The sequence below is a fragment of the Bos indicus x Bos taurus genome, chromosome 16 (genome assembly GCF_003369695.1).
Source record: "Bos indicus x Bos taurus breed Angus x Brahman F1 hybrid chromosome 16, Bos_hybrid_MaternalHap_v2.0, whole genome shotgun sequence".
Taxonomy (NCBI): Eukaryota; Metazoa; Chordata; class Mammalia; order Artiodactyla; family Bovidae; genus Bos; species Bos indicus x Bos taurus.
In genome coordinates, this window is record NC_040091.1 from 38340643 (window position 1) to 38357893 (window position 17251).

The 17251-nt window shown below is 37.1% G+C and overlaps 1 protein-coding gene across 15 annotated transcripts in view; it reads left to right on the forward strand.

Annotated features, from left to right (window-relative positions):
- The window catches only part of PRRC2C (proline rich coiled-coil 2C), a 95289-nt gene that overhangs the window by 15089 nt on the left and 62949 nt on the right, over positions 1-17251 (forward strand). For 11 of the 15 annotated variants that reach the window (XR_003514906.1, XM_027564802.1, XM_027564793.1 and 8 more), the window contains exons 2-5: positions 13046-13211; positions 14103-14280; positions 15838-15947; positions 17035-17160. Coding sequence is in view for 14 of the 15 variants with exons in the window: in XM_027564802.1 (XP_027420603.1) it covers positions 13100-13211; positions 14103-14280; positions 15838-15947; positions 17035-17160 (526 nt within the window). In the remaining variant the exon portion in view is untranslated. The remainder of the gene's footprint in view (positions 1-13045; positions 13212-14102; positions 14281-15837; positions 15948-17034; positions 17161-17251) is intronic. The other 4 variants (XM_027564795.1, XM_027564798.1, XM_027564803.1 and 1 more) reach the window with 2 other exon arrangements.

Sequence of the window (17251 nt, forward strand, 5' to 3'; positions counted from 1 at the left end):
TAAGGCATCAGTTCTTCAGCGCTCAGTCCTTTTTATTGTCCAGCTCTCAGAGAGTCCATATGTGACTACTGAAAAAACCATACTTTGACTATATGGTCCATTATTGGCAAAGTAATGTCTCTGTTTTTAAATACGCTGTCTAGGTTTGTCATTGCTTTTCTTCCAAGGAGCAAGAGTCTTTAATTTCATGGCTGCAGTCAGTCCACAGTGATTTTGGAGCCCAAGAAAATAGTCTCTCACTGTTTCCATTGTTTCTCCATCTGTTTGCCATGAAGTGATGCCATGATCGTAGTTTTTTGAATTTTGAGTTTTAAGCCAGGTTTTTTCATTGTTAACAGTCTTCAAACCACAGTCTTGGGAATACTTGTGTCCCTGGTTTCCAGCTGCTTCTGTGTTTTCAATGCCTCATTTTAGTAGTTGACTTTCTTTCCTCCCAGTTCTTTGAACATCTTTTCCAGCCTGTTCAAACCTATACTTAGTTGATGGAGATCAGCATATGTCTTTCATTTGTTCCTAGTATTGCCTGATAATATAGTAGACACTGAGTAAATGTTTTTGTGCTTGAGTGGGGGAATTAGATGTTTTTAGTTTGTAATTCTGTCAATAAATTTAAGTGAAGATATTTTGTTTTATACACAATTAAAAATGAATGTGTAAAGATTGTAGCTTGATGGAAGGGTTTGGTTGGGAATTATCCTTACTGAAGCAGTGAACAGTATATTAGATGGCCAAAGAGGAAAGCTCATAGAGAATAGAAAGCTGACAAAACCAACTCTCCTGTATAGGGATAGGAAGAAAAATGATACAGATGTCAGTTACAGGAACCAATGAAAATGGTTTACACATAAGGTCTTTATATTTGTATGTGATACTTGACGATTAGTAGTGTATATTCTTCTTTTATTTGTTCAATAAAACGTTTGTTAAATGCGTCCAGTGCGCTTCTCTGGAAATGTTTGCAGTTTCTTTTTAATGTTAGATAATTTAAATGAGTGGGACGTTGTGCTGTGTTTCCTAAAGAAACTAAACAATCACCATAAGAACGTTGAGGGAAGAGAAGTAAACAGATCTTGGATACCTAGAAGCTCATGGAGGCCAGAAAGATTATAATTCTGTCATTTAATTGAATTTTGCAGGTTGGTGATTTGCAAAAGTATGATGTCACCCTGTAATATACTAGATTTTAAATATCACTTAATATTCTTGGTTTGGAATACTTACAAATCTTTTTGTAATTATAAATCAGTCACCTTAGAATCTTACAATTTTTGGCACTGAAGAAATTTTAGAAATGGTACCTAATCTCTTGGTGTGTGGATATCCCTTAAGATTTTTTTCCCACAAATATTCAGCCTGCAATACCTGTCCTATCATGAAAACCATATTTGTGTTATCATTGTTCCATTCTTTCATTTCAAAAGGTTGATGTTTATATTATGGTAAGCTGCTGCCTTTCAAATTTCCCTTAAGACCTTTTGGAAACAGACTGCTTTGAAAGAACTGACTTCCTTTTTTTCCCACTCTCCTCCATTTCTTCCTTTCAACTTTTTTTTTGTTTTTTGCTCAAAAAAGGTAACATATTCACTGTTCAAAATTTAGAAAATGTAGGTGCATGTTTTGCTACATCTAATTTCAGTGGGGAAAACAACTAGTTTCTTACCAGCTTTGCTCAGAGTCATAGAACTTTGAATTTAGATGTTCACTTTTTCTTTCCTTAAACAGAGAAAGAGGATCTATTATTCACACAGCTTTGTTTTTGCAGACTGACCCTCAAATCATAATGATTTAGACTTTTAAGTACATAGTAGACAGGGTAGTAATATATATATAAATTTTAAAAATCAGTTTTATGTCTAGAAAATGCAAATATTTGTGGTTTATAATGTATAAACCATATAAAATATGTGTATATTAAATATAAATATGTGTGTATGTTTGTATTTTGGCCTCACTGTTCAGCTTATGGGAATCTTAGTTTCCTGACCAGGGATTGAACCCAGGCCACCACGGAACTAAAAACTATTCTTTATACAAATGATAAAAAGCTTTCAAAATTAAAAGGGATACAAATAGAGGATATAGTTCTTTGGTCTCTCGTAACTGTCCATGTGTTTTTTTGAAATCAGAAGATAGCAAGTTTGAAGAGAGTATTCCTCTAGAACAGACAGCTTCAAAGGTTTTTTTTTTTTTTTCTTTAATTACTAATTTATGTCAGTTGTACCCTTTTGTTACTCAAGATGTGGGTCTACTGAATGCAGTCATGCATTTACTCAGAAATTGAGATTTTTTTTGGATTATTTTCTCCTCGATTGGAGAAGGAAATGGCAACCCACTCCAGTATTCTTGCCTGGAGAATCCCCATGGACAGAGGAGCCTGGTGGGCTACAGTCCATAGGGTCACAAGGAGTTGGACACGACTGAGCGACTTCACTTTCTTTCTTTTTTTTCTCCTCCATTGGCTCTTCATGACATTTAGAACAAACACATGGATGATAACTCTTTTTCTTAGCCTAAAATATTCTGCAAAATTTGACCTCTGTCTACCTGACTTCCTCTCCTGCCTTGTTTTCAGGATCAGAATTGCTTTGTTTTTCTGGTGGTTCTCAATCATAGCTATCCTTTAGAGACACTTGGGGAGCTTTTTAAAGAATGTCATTGTCAGACCTAGCCCCAGAAATTCTGATTTAACTGGTCTAGCACTGAGACCTGGACATATATTATCTTTCAGGATCTTCCTGGATAAGTCTGTGCAACCTGCATTGAGAACCACAGATGGATTTTCTTAACTCATATCCCCTTGTGCATAGAGGTCTTTCAAACCTTCATCATCCTGTCTAAAGTCTCTTTCCTCTCTTTGCTGTCCCTTTACCCAGTTTTTTCATTTCCATGTTTTCATTTACTTATCGTCAAAAGTTCCATGAACACAGGGGCATCATGGAAGTTGGTGATGGACAGGGAAGCCTGGCATGCTGCAGTCCGTGGGGTCACAAATAGTTGGACACAACTGAGCAACTGAACGTTTAAAACAACATTTGGCAGTTTATTAGTTCTCAGCACATTTGTTTTATAAATGTTGAATGGATATTGTCACTGCAGCAGTAGGGAGGTATTTCAGAAGACTTGTTGTTTCTGTGTAACCTGTAGAGGGTTGCTTTGCTAAATTCTATTTCAAAGACTATACTAATTACTCCAGCAGGCTTTAAGAGAACTTAGGTTTCATTATTTCAGGTTTTAGTATCCAAGGGCAAGAGCACACCAGAGAGAAGATATGTTGTCCCTTGGATACAGGATTGTTGATGTGGGTTAGGTTCCCATGCCAGTGCTCAAAAGGAAGAGGCATTTCTCATTACCACACTTGGAAGGACCTTTTACGATATAGGGAGGAATAATGACAATGGTGTTGTACTCAATGAACACAAAGTATTTTTATACATGTATTTGGATATTACTTTTTTCTGGTTTTTATTTGTTGTATAAACTACAAGGCAGATCAGGAGAAGTCAAACGAACTCACCAGCTTCTTTTGCTTTCTTCCCCTGTTATGCACGGTAAGTTGCTTCAGTCGTGTCCAACTCTCCACCAGGGTCCTCTGTCTATGATTTCCCCAAGCAGGAATACTGGAGTGGGTTGCCATGTCCTCCTCCATGGGATCTTCCCAACCCAGGAGTTGAACTCATATCTCTTAGGCAGGTTCCTTACCACTAGCGTCACCTGGGAAGCTTCTTTCTTCCCCCATCTTCTCTAAATCTAGTCTTTCCATCTTACTTAATGTCTAGTTTTTCACGCTAATCTTTTTCATTCCTCTTAGTGTTAACGTAAAATTTGAATCATTGACTTCTTGTCCTTGACTCCTCTTTCCTACACTCCTGTGTCTAGTCTCCATTTTTCAGCCATGGCCTATCTCTTGTCCCTAGGCTGTGACAGTCTGGTATCTTCATATTCCACGTATGGGCCCCTGCAGTCTGTTCTCCACGTTGTTGCCAGAATGATACATATATTTTTGGCCATGCCAAGAGGCTTGTGGGGATCTCAGTTCCCCCACCAGGGATTGAACCTGGGCCACAGCAGTGACAGTGCCGAATCCTAACCCCAGGATCACCAGAACTCCCAGAATATCTTTGAAACAAAAAGACAGCCTCTACTCAGAGTTCATTTGCTTCAAAGATAAAATTTTAAATCCTAATGGTCATCCAGCCAACCCTCTCTTAATAGCTTCCACTTCACCACTTTTTTGTTTTTGAACATGATTAGCATATCAGTATGGGAAGGCCTTTGCCTTTGTTTTTCTTAAGCCTTGAAGCTGCCTGCTTCTCTGTTAGGTTCAAGTCAGAAGCTCTCTCTCAAGTCAGAGAGGCTGATACTGATCCACTGATCCAAAGTACTTTAGTTCTACCCTTTTGTACTTTCTCATGTTGTCCTGTTGGTTTTATTTACAGTATTTGTCACCATGTGAAGTGATGTTATTTACCTGTTATTTGAGTTGTCAAACTGAAAAGATTTGTGAGAGCAGATTCTTAGCTCTTACATCTCCAGTTCAGTAATGTTTCAAAATATGGATCACTTAATGACTGACCTAGGTTATAAATAAATTTTATCACATACCATATCATAGTGAATATCCTATGTGTATGTGTATTTTGCACATTAGTATTTTTTTAGGATAGATGCTTAGACTTCGGTTTAGAACGCAGCTGCTGCTAAGTCACTTCAGTCGTGTCTGACTCTGTGTGACCCCATAGACGGCAGCCCACCAGGCTCCCCCGTCCCTGGGATTCTCCAGGCAAGAACACTGGAGTGGGTTGCCATTGCTTTCTCCAGTGCATGAAAGTGAAAAGTGAAAGTGAAGTCGCTCAGTCGTGTCCGACTCTTAGCGACCCCGTGGACTACAGCCTACCAGGCTCCTCTGCCCATGGGATTTTCCAGGCAAGAGTACTGGAGTGGGCACAGCTTAAAACATTCTTGGTTTCCAAGCCTTACAAAACAGGCCACAGACTGGATTCAGCCATAGGCCTTAGTTTGCCAAGACCTGCATTTAGTTCACTGTAAATAGCATGTGACTTGTCTCTGTTTAATGTCAGAATTCTCCTGTGAAATCACCTGGGCCAGACACTGTTTGAGGATGGGCAGTTTTTGAACAACGTTGTTTATTTTTTTTCCTTTATTGTTTTTGCCTATTTATTTTGAGCCAAATCTGATAATTTCTGTTTTCCTAGAAAATACTTATTTCAGAGCATTCTCTTCATGTGTGTATTTTATTGTATTTATCTCATTCTTCTTAATGTTTAACTTAAAATTAAAGTGATTCAGCTAATTTCTATATTATTTTTTTCCAAAAGAGTCAGCTCTTGAATTTATAGTTGTTGTTATTCAAATAAAAATTTGATTTTTATTTTCTGCTCTTAATGAGGTAACTTAAAATGATTTGTCTGGTAACGAAAGTACTTAAGAGCATTCCTTTCAATTATATGATGTATGCAACATAGTTTGACAAGAGGTGTGTTTATTTTTCATTTCCAGTTGATTTTCTTGTATGTTTCTAGTTTTGTCCTTTGGTTAACTTTATAGCCACAAGAATCTTAAACTGCTTTCTTATCAATTCCAGGAACAAAAGCAGTTTGTTGATTTCTTGCTTATTATGTTCTGACATTTTCTTTTGCTCCAGTATTAGCCCCATTTTTACATTGTTCTTCATTATTCCTTATCAGGCCTACTGATTTCTCCAATTTCATATCTTACCAGCCTATTTCCTGCCCTGCTGTTCCCATCTTCTTTCCTTGTACAAATTAAAAACACTATTTTATGTCTCCTATACTTTTAATATTCTACTGACATTTCTGGTTGCCTTGTGAGGTGGGGGGAGAGTCCCCACATCAAGCAATTAGATTTTCGAGCCGTTATCCGGGTATCTTAAAAATTTAACTCTTTTCTGACCTAGGTACCTGGAGGGCATCACATCCAAGAGGTTAGTACAGGCTCAGTCCCACAAGACTGTCTCTTATCCCCCCAACACTTCAGATGCCAGTCGAAAGTCCAGATTGTTACCCATCCTTCTGACTGGCAGGCTGGCTATAAGTCAGGTTTGATTAATTTCCTAGAGCAGTTCACAGAATCCAGGAAAACAATTTACTTATTAGATCACCAGTTTATTACAAAGTATTAAAGACTCTTTGACCCCATGGACTGTAGCCCACCAGGCTCCTCTGTCCATGGAATGCTCCAGGCAAGAATACTGGAGTGGGTTGCCATGCCCTCTTCTAGGGGATCTCCCCAACCCAGGAATCAAGCCCAGGTCTCCTACTTTGCAGGTGGATTCTTTACTGTCCAAGCCACCAGGGAAGCCCTCTCTTCCTTAATTTGCCCTGGTAGATTTGTATGGTAATATTCTTGTTTGTTTTCAATCTAGAGGGCCTTGATCTTTTTAAAAATATTTTTTATTGACAAGTAATATACTGTACATACTTAAAGTGTACTATTTGATATTTTGCATATACACATCATGAAACTTAACCACAGTCAAGATAAGGAACATGTCAATAAAAATTCCTTCTGTTCCTACCCATTCCCTGTACCATAGTGTTTGCATTTTGTAGTGTCGACTACAACGTAAAAGTTGAGAATTACGTTTTATTTGGTGGACAAAACTGAAGACAAGTCTGGAAGTTAGCTTCTCAGGTGGCTCTTAGAAATCAGTCTAAAGAGGTAAGGGAGGAGCCAGGATATATAGAAATTTTACAAAGAAACCCAGGTAGTTGGAACATTGAAAAATTACTGTTAATTAAAGAAAACCAGACATCTCAAGTTAATGAACTTAATGTTTTTCTATGTATGATTCAAGGGTCTGGGCCCCTTGAAATCATTCCTTTTATATGCACCTTAACTGTCTTGGGCCAGTGTCCTCCTTTTCTTCATCCTGAATCCCCTCACGGTGCACAGTTGACATTGGGAGCTGTAGCTGCTGGCTTGATGGCAGTAATATCCTTTGTTTACTGATAATGGAAGGCAGTATTTTTCATCCAGAGTTAAATTCTTTATATAGTGTATATGTTGGAAATCTAGCTTCTTTCAGCATAATCACTTTGAGATTTATCCATGTAGTTACATTTACCAGTAATTCATTCTTTTTTACTGCTTGGGTATTCATTTCTTTTATGTATATACAACAATATGGTTTTCCAGTCACCTGTTGGTGAAACAGTTGGGTTGTTTCCGGTGCTTGCCTGTTACAAATAAAACTATGAACCAGAGTACAAGTCTGAGTCTTCATATGGACGTATGTTTTCATTTCTCATATAAACATTATTAACAGAATTGTGATTGTATGGTTGTTGGATGTTTTTTCTTCTTTAAGGACCTCCGAACTGTTTTCCCAACTGGTTATAACATTTTACACGTGAGCAGACTTTGAGAGTTCCAGTTCTTCCACATCCTTATCAACACTTGGTTTAATCTGTAGTTTTAGCCAGTACAGTAGAAGTATAGGGGTATCTTAGTGTGGTTTAAATTTGAATTTCCCAAATACTAATGATACCGAAATGCTGAGCGTCTTTACATGTGTTTATTTGCCACTTATGTATCTCTGGTGTCCAATCCTGTGCCCTTTAAAAAACAACTGGATTGTACTGTTACTAGGTCTCAGAGTTCTGTACATGTTCTAGATAAAAGTCTTTCATCAGATACATGATTTGCAGATGTTTTTTTCCCAGATACTAGCTTGTGTTTTCATTCTCAACAGTGAGAACTTTCAAAAGGCAAAAGTCCAATTTAGAAATTTCACCTTTTATGGATTGTGTTCCCCATCCCCCATGTGGCTTGTTCCCAGACCATGGATGGAAACCATGCCCTCAGCAGTGTAAGTTTAGAGTCCTGACTACTGGACTGCCAGGGAATTCCCTATAGATTGTGCTTTTAGAGTACTAAGCAGTCTTTATATAATGTAATCCAGAGTCGCAAAGATTTTCTCCTATGTTTTCTCTAAAAGTTTTATAGTTTCAGGTTTTACATTTTGTCTGTGTCTGTAGTTCTTTTTTTTTTAATAGTTGTTATTGACATATGATATTGTGTAAGTTTAAGGTGTATGGTGATTGTGGCTGTAGTATTAGCTAAACCCTCCACAAATCACATGCATAATTATCATTACTTTGAGCGTGGTGACAGCATTTAACATCTTAGCAGCTTTGCAGTACATATACAGTATTGTTGACTGTAATCATAATGCTGTACATTAGCTCTCCAGAACTTAACCCATCTTTTTGCTGCCCATGGACTTTATCGAGTTACAGTGAGCAGGTTTCTCATTGTGGTGCCTTCTCTTGTTGCGGAGCACAGGCTCTAGGGCACGAGGGCTTCAGTAGTTACGGCACGTGAGCTCAGTAGTTGTGGTGCAAGGGCTTAGTTGCCCTATGGCATGTGCAGTCTCCCTGGACCAAGGATCAAACTCATGTCCCCTGCATTGGCAGTTCAGTTCTTGACCACTGGACCACCTGGGAAGTTCACAATTCTATGTATAAGTGACATCGTATGGTATATGTCTTTTTCTTTCTGACTTCACTTAGTATGACAGTCTCCAGGCCCACCCACCCATGTTGCTGCAAGTGGCATTAGTTCATTGCTTTTTATGCCTGAGTACTGTTCATTGTCTATATGTACATGTTTATCCATTCATCTGTTGATGGGCATTTAGGTTGCTTCTGTGTCTTGGCTATTGTAAATAGTGCTGGTATGGGGGTGGGGGGATGCATGTCTGTTTTCACATTAGAGTTGTCTTGGCATATATGCCTAGGAATGGGATTGCTGAAAGTGCCCACACATAACTGGCAAACCATTATGGTGCAGTTGGCTTTTCTCATGTATCCAGCATTGTTTACGATTACAAATTCTTTGTCTTTAGAAATGGATACATTGTGATAGTTTCATCTTTGAATTATCTTTTGATAATTATCATTTGTACTAGCTTCAGTCATGTGTATTTATGATTTACTTTTTGGGAGAGTTAGTTGGTAGTATAAAGCTTTTTTGGGTTTTATATTACAGACTCATATGCATATGAAAGAATAAATTCTCTGTTCTGTTGGCCTGAGAATCTGACTCTATCCATCTTTCTTACCTCAGAATACACCCAGTGTGTATTTGGTTCATCTATTTGGTGAAAGAGGATGCACTGAAGGGAGTACCATATAGGCAGTAGTTTTATTAATAGTGGAAGGAGAAACTCTGTACAGAAGTTTGAACCTTAAAAAGAACTACTGGAACAGAAGTTTTTAATATATTTTCAAGAACTTTTCTTTTTCTTTGTATTTGGAAATTCCTTATAATTTATAAGACATGTTTTTATTTCATTTTACTTTTAAGTAGGAAAATTAAAGTTCATTTTGTGATTTTTTTTTTCCCAAGCTCTAAATGTTTTGTGATGACTGAATTGAATTAGATATTCTGTCACCCTGTGGTTAGATTGTGTTTTGTTACTTTGTTTTCCTTGTGTAAACATATGGACAGGCTGAACTGCCCTAACTTGTTAGTTTTGTTTATTTATAAAATTGAGCATTTCAATACATTTGCTTAGTGGTATTATTTCTCTAGTGAATTGTCTGTTAACATAGCATTAATAATTGGGTTTCTTCAAGTTTTTTCTTCAGTTTGAGTTCTTGTATAACATTTGCATTTTTGTCACATGTTGAGATATTTTTCCTGTTGACTCAGCTATTTGGGGGTTGAATTATGCTGGGTCTTCTCTGTAGTACATGGGCAGTGAGTGGACCTAACTGTCCTTTGGCATGTGGGATCTTAGTTCTGCGACCAGAGATTGAACACTTGTCCCTTTCATTGGCAGGTGGATTCTTAACTACTGAACCACTAGGGAAGCCCCCAACTTAATTTTTTTTAATTTATTTATTTTTAATTGGAGAATAATTGCTTTATATCAACATGAATCAGCATATGAATCAACATATGAATAGGTATATGTTCCCTCCATCTTAAACCTCCCTCCCACCTCCCACCCCACCCTATCCAACCCCTCTAGGTTGTCACAGAGCACCCATTTGAGCTCCCTGCATCATACAGCAAATTTGTGGTAATTGTATATATTTCAGTACTACTGTCTCAATTCATCCCATCCTCTCCTTCCCCCCTCTACAGTTCCTCACATGCTTTGTAAACATTCGCTTGGCTTGGTCTGCATCTGAAACCCTTAATGTGAAGTAGATGCCTGTGTTCCCAGGTAATTCAAAACAAAGGAGAAATGTAAACAGGCAGTGGGATTCTTTAGGAACACAGAATTCTGGGTTGGAGATATAAATTTGACATACACAGTTGGTAGTTGAAGCCTTAGAAGTGGGTGAGATTCCCTGCAGACAAATTGAGGAGGAGAAAGAAAGTAGTGAGAGGATGGGTAGCACAGAAGGAAGGATTGGTCTTCGATGGAATGTAAGGAAAGGTACACTTCCTTTATTGCAGTGATTCTGAAGACTGCTTACATGTTTAGAATAGCCTGAGGAGCATTTTCAAAATAAGAATTGATAATCAGATCCCACCTCACAACTCTAGAAACTGGTATGTTTTAAAATCCCCAAGTGATTTTAATTTGCAGCAAGGACCACTGCTTAGCATATATATGAAGGTAAAAGTCGCTCAGTCATGTCACCTGAGCCACTAGGGAAGCCCAGGAATACTGGAGTGGGTAGCCTGTCGCTTCTAAAGCGGATCTTTCCGGCCCAGGAATCAAACAGGGGTCTTCTGCCTTGCAGGCAGAATCTTTTACCAGCTGAGCTACCAGGGATGCCCTAGCATATATATATATATGCTCGTAGTAAATCATTATATCTTGAACTTTTGTGTTTTTTCACAGTCACTGGGAGGGCTTTTTAAAGCACAGTGGTCTTATCCTCAGTTTGATTCAGTAGGTATGCGTTTGATCCTGAGAATTTGCATATCTAACAAGTTTCTGGATGATCCTGAGAACTACTTTCAACAACAGATGAAGGAAAGGCAACCCTTCAGAAAGATGAATGTAGATGCAGGTGGGCTTGTAGGTTTGCCCTAAGGAAATTAAAGTTTTTTTATGTTACTGCTTTTTTTATGATATAGGCAGGTGAGGGTCTCCATGAGTAGTTGTGGTTTTAAGAGAGGTTTGGAGATTCTTAGGTGTTAGACTTCCTGGTGGCTCAGACAGTAATGTGTCTGTCTACAATGTGGGAGACTTGGGTTCGATCCCTGGGTTGGGAAGATCCCTTGGAGAAGGAAATGGCAGTCCACTCCAGTACTATTGCCTGGAAAATCCCATTGACGGAGGAGCCTGGTAGGCTACAGTCCATGGGGTCACAAAGAGTTGCACACGACTGAGCAACTTCATGTTCATGTTCAGGTGTTAAATTGCCATCAAATGAGGGTGAAAGAAGAAGTTGACAGTTTTTATTTTACACCAGTTACCTTATTTTCACCTGAAGAAAGATCCCCTTGAATCTTAATTTTGTCATCTAGTGAATATGCACTGTCCTCTTTTTTGTCACTGGAGAGGAATAGTCTTCCTGTATATCTTTGTCCATGTTATTGGTAAAAATGTGTCAACAAGAGAGATTCTCTGAGTATAGCTGTCTTCACACTGTCATCATTAGCACCCTTGGGATAAAATTAATTATATACATCCTTGCACCTATGATTGCAAGCGATCTATGTGTTAATGTAGTTCTTTTGGTTGCAGGTGAGTGATTTACACAATTTATTTCAAATTGTAAATGTATACTTGGAGAAGCTAAGTAATTAGTTATAGGAGGCAGCATGGTATAAACCGACTGACCAGAAGCCTTGATTTCAAAGCCAGTCTCATTTGCCTATGAACATCAGTTTCCTCATCTGTAAAAACCAGAATACTAACTATATCATAACATTTTTAGTCTAAAATGAGATAATAGATGTAAAGATTACAGATAAACTTTATGGAACCACATGAATACTGTATGTTAGCTGATATGAATGTAAAATCATACCTCTGGATGTGATGCTTATTCTGTAATTGACAAATGTAAAACCAATACATGAAAGGATCTTTATGATGATAGGACCTACTCAGGCGTTCCTTGACTTCGAATGCTTTTTGCGTTACATCCTATTTTGTACTGTCTTTAGCTCTCATGCTTTTAGCTATTGTTGGTTTCTTGTTAGAGTCACTACCTCCTGCCCTACTTCTACTCTCAAAACAAATAGAGCAAACATGCACAAAAAAAGAAACAATTCCTAAGATTGATAATGTATATCTTAATAAATTGAAGAGAAATAGTATGAGAGCTAATCTGTATCACCTCCCCTGTGTATTATTAGGCTAGTTTTTAATTAGGGTATATTAATTCCAAAGATGAACATTCTCTTTGTATATGAATGTTCATTAAAATACTGTTTACTTCTCATATATACAGAGACTTTTGACAAGTGTACACTATTTCTTGAACACTTTACTCTGTAGTGAAATAGAATATTGTGTCTTAGATTTATGAGGGAGTGTTCTACCCTTTGCAGAATGCATAGAAAATAGAATGTTCTTTCTATTCTAGACTGTTAAATAAAAGATTCTTGTTAGACACATATTGCCTGAAAACACAGGCATGCAGTTTATAAGAAAAGGATGTTATCCTTCTGTCACATTTGGACTCCATATGTGTAAGCCGATCATGCCGGTCATCTCAGTCCTATTAGGTTGAATAATATTTGCTTATTACACAGAAAGACATTCTCCATCGATTAACTGTAGTTCAACTGTTCATCTCAGTATGGCTTAAAACCCATATTCTCTATACATAGTTAAGTGGTTACAAACCATAAATAATATACTCACCAAGCAGATGGCAGTTTATTTTGATTAACTTTGTCACATGTTGGTTGTTGGAATTTTATAGTATTAAACAGGCTCATGAAACTATTATTAATGTGAGTTATTAAAGAATGATTTAACATCTCATTTTTATTTTTCAGAATTTCTGTGAACATTTGAATTTACTAAGTTTTTAGTAAACTAAAATGTTCCTCCTTAATTCTCTTTCTTCTGTTAATCTTACAGACTGATTTTAAGGGGTGTGGCAGAAGGTTCTAGACTCGATGAGTTTCCACCGAAATGTCGGAGAAGTCAGGCCAGAGCACAAAAGCAAAGGATGGGAAAAAGTATGCGACACTCAGTTTATTTAATACTTACAAGGGTAAATCATTAGAAACTCAGAAAACCACAGGTGAGTAAAATCAAGTGGCTTTTATGTTTTTTATAATTTTCATGGTTTCATTTTATTACTCTAAATCACATACTAGAGCTATTGCTGTTAGGATCTAGGTAAACCTGTGTTAAAGCAGCCCTGTTTGCATTGTGCTTTTTATGTACATACACATCTATGAGGGGATATGAAGTTTTTAAAGTTAAAAGTTTATAAATGTTTTAAAATGTTTATTTTTTTCCAGTTTGTTGTCAGCAGAAAATAAGTTAAACTGTATGGTTCCAAAGGGGAGACTTGGTTAATGAGATTAATAGGTATAAAGCTAAAAATAATTTAATCAGATGTAGTTGATTTATAGTGTTTGTTAATTTGTGCCATATAGCAAAGTGATTCAGTTATACATATATATACATTTTTATATTCATTTTCCATTATGATTTATCACAGTATATTGAGTACAGTAGGACTTTGTTTATCCATTCTGTATATACTAGTTTGCATTTGCTGATCCCAAACTCCCATTTTACCCACTTCCCCTGGGCAACCACAGGTCTGTCCTATATGTCTGTGAGATTGTTTTGTATCTTATTTATTGTTTCACGTATGAAGTTTTGAGTTTAAAATCAGTTCCTTGGGAAAAAGTACAAAACAGCACTGTCAGTGTTTTCTTTTTTGTAGTTTATAGAGTTAGTTTAGCTGTTAGAATTTTTCAAGCATCTGTTCAGTGACTTGATAGTTAATTTGAATACAACTTCTTCCTTGGGTCATGTTGCAGGTTTGTGGCTTAGTTTTAAATTTTTTTTCTTAAAATATTAGAAAATAATAGCTCAAGATTCCATTAATTCCTATTGTCTTTTGTGTTGTTTTAAGAATAAAATAGTTACTAAGAAAGTTGATGTTACTGATCTTTAGTTGCAGCTCGCCATGGATTACAGAGTCTTGGAAAAGTTGGTATTTCTCGGCGTATGCCTCCACCTGCTAACCTCCCAAGTCTCAAAGCAGAAAACAAAGGCAATGATCCTAATGTGAACATTGTACCTAAAGACGGCACAGGATGGGCTTCAAAACAAGAGCAACACGAAGAAGAAAAGTAAGTCAAAGTCTACTAAAAAATGAAATCATTCCCCATTCTTTATGTTTGAGTCCCTTCTATGTGCTAGGTGATATGCTATGTGTATTACATATATCATGCCCTTTAAAATGTTTTATATATAGTCAACTCTAGTGTAATTTTTACTGGGAGTGGGTTTAGTGGCAGTATTTTCAGGTGTCAGGGCAGAACAGATGACAGAAATACTGGTCACAACTTTCCTTTTATCGTACACTGTGTTAGGCTCCCTCCTATTCCTCACCAAATCAGGCATTCTCTTTCTATGATTTAAGAGTCATTCTGTTAAATAATTTCCACAAAGCTTAGAGTTTCTGTCTGCCTCATTGAAACTACCTGATGTACATCATAGGTAATCAAGTAATACTATTTGAATGAATAAAGAATTAATAAGAAAACTGGCATGGAATTAGTAATGTCCCTCTTAATCATAATTCATTCAATAAATATTTAGTATTTAGTATTCTGTGTCAAGAATTATGCAGGGCTCTTGGTTTATTGAATGACCAAGCCAAGTAGTGGTAATTTTTAAAAATAGACAAGAAAATGAGTGCTTGATACTTTTTGTCTATAACTATTACTAAAGCTCTGGATTCTGAGGAGCTTTATATGATAAATGCTACTACTTGGGTGAACCTTATCAAAGGCTTATTGTTCTCTACTTCTTAGTTAATAGAATTATTTTGTAGTAGCAAGTCAGTTTTAGGTCTGAGTATACCAGAAATATATTGCATTTCTTAAGTCTGTTAACTGTTTTATTTTTAAGCCTTAACTCATTGCAAGGATTGAATGAAACTGTGAAAGTGAAGTCGCTTAGTCGTGTCCAACTCTTTGCGACCCCATGGATTGCAGTCTACCACACTGCTCGGTCCATGGGATTTTCCAGGCAAGGGTACTGGAGTGGGTTGCCATTTCCTTCTCCAGAGGATCTTCCCGACCCAGGGATCGAACCCAGGTCTCCCGCACTGTAGGCAGACGCTTTACCATCTGAGCCACCAGGGATGTCAGTTGAAACTGTAGACCCTTGTAAAACACCTTTTACTCATGGGGACACATCAGTCAGGTTGCTATGACTTCTTTTGATTAATAGTAATATATAATGGTGAACCTATTGACTGCTGAATGGAGAGCTTGCTTATTAGCCTTTGCTCCTGGCTAATCCCACCAATCCAGACTGTATGTATGCCTATAATGTTATTTCTAATTATAAATGTTTACTTCTTCAAAAGTAATTTTTGGTAGCTATGTTCAATAATGAGTGCTTCTATTTTTTCTCTCTCTCTTCCTTCCCTCTTCCCTTCCTTTCCTTCCAAAATTAAAAACAAAGCTGTCATCTCCTTGGGTTATTCAAGGGTAGAAATAAAAGAGGACAAAAATAGGTGTACTTCTTTTAAAGGAATGTTGCAGAGAGAAAGCATAGGGGGGTGCATCTGAGTAAATATGTAGCCAAAATCATTTATATACAGATTTAGCTTAAGTGAAATATTTATTTTGTTTAAACATACAATATCTGAAATAATGGATTCATATTTTTTTAAGAGCACCAGAAGTTCCACCAGCACAACCAAAACCTGGGGTTGCAGCTCCCCCAGAAGTAGCACCTGCTCCCAAATCATGGGCCAGTAACAAGCAAGGTGGGCAAGGAGATGGTAAGTAGACATTAGCTGGGGAAACTGGTTAGGCTTGATAGTTACTGAACAGCCAGACAGAAGATAAGGGACAAATTATACTGTTTTGGCAGGGGCAGAGAACACTGTCAAAAGAAATTATTAGACCCTTAAAAAAAAGGATCTTTTAAAAAAATCTCTTGGGCTAGTTAAGTTTCAGTATTAAGACCTATATATGAGCCAGTAATAGGAATCAAAGAAGTAGTCTTTAAGATACCCCAAGCCCCATATTACTCTGTCTTTACCCTCTGTAACCAGACAAAATCTTGTGCCTTCAGTTCTGAGACAGAAAATACCCAGACATTAATGTTGATTGCTGTAAACCATATTAATCTCCATCCGTGCCCTTTAACCTTTTCTGTTTCAAGCATGCTACTCCCAGTTTCCATTGTAGAGAAGATCTAGGAGAATAGCCATCAAGGATAGTAGCTGTAATACTTCCCTCCCCGCTAGGAATGATGGGCTTCCCAACAAAATTTAATTTCCCCACTTGCAAATATGTCTGTAAAACATACAGAGAAACCCGTCTAGGCACTCAAGCTAATGAAGTCAGTTCTTTTAGTTTATAGAAGTGTAAAATAGGCAGGCAGGTAGATAGGCAAATGAGTGAATAGTGAGGTGCCATCAGTATCTCAGCAGTTAAACAAAAACATCATAGCCTCACCATATTTGTAGTGTTGATTCATAAATTCTGTTTTAGTAATGTTGTTTGAACTGATTCTTAGTGTTATTTATTAGCAAAAAAATTTAACTTGTGTTGAAAATGAAAGGAGTCATAATAAAAGAGAAACAGAAGTGAAACTCTCCTCGTTTGCTGCACCAATTTTAATGAGTCTGCCAGAACAATGTCTGGCAGATTCCTTTCTCAGATTTTTTTTTCTCCTCATGGCTGTTCATTAACTTTCCAAGGGATTCTAATTCTAGATAAATTGAAAATTTTATGGATATGTACAGTCACCATTGCAGTGTGGAATAAATTACCAGAAAAAGGAGAGAGCTCTATCCTGGAAGGGTTTTTGTATTATCTTCAGTATTATATGTTGTTGTTGTTGTTTTTTTTAATGTTTAGGAATCCAGGTGAATAGTCATTTTCAACAAGAATTTCCCAGCCTACAGGCAGCTGGGGATCAGGAAAAAAAAGAAAAAGAAGCAAATGATGACAACTATGGACCTGGACCCAGTTTACGCCCACCAAGTAAGAATATTTTCTCTTAGTAAAAGTGTAGAGTGAGATTATATTTGTGTTCTGTTTTGATACAACCTCCTGCCTGCTGCTGTTGTATGTA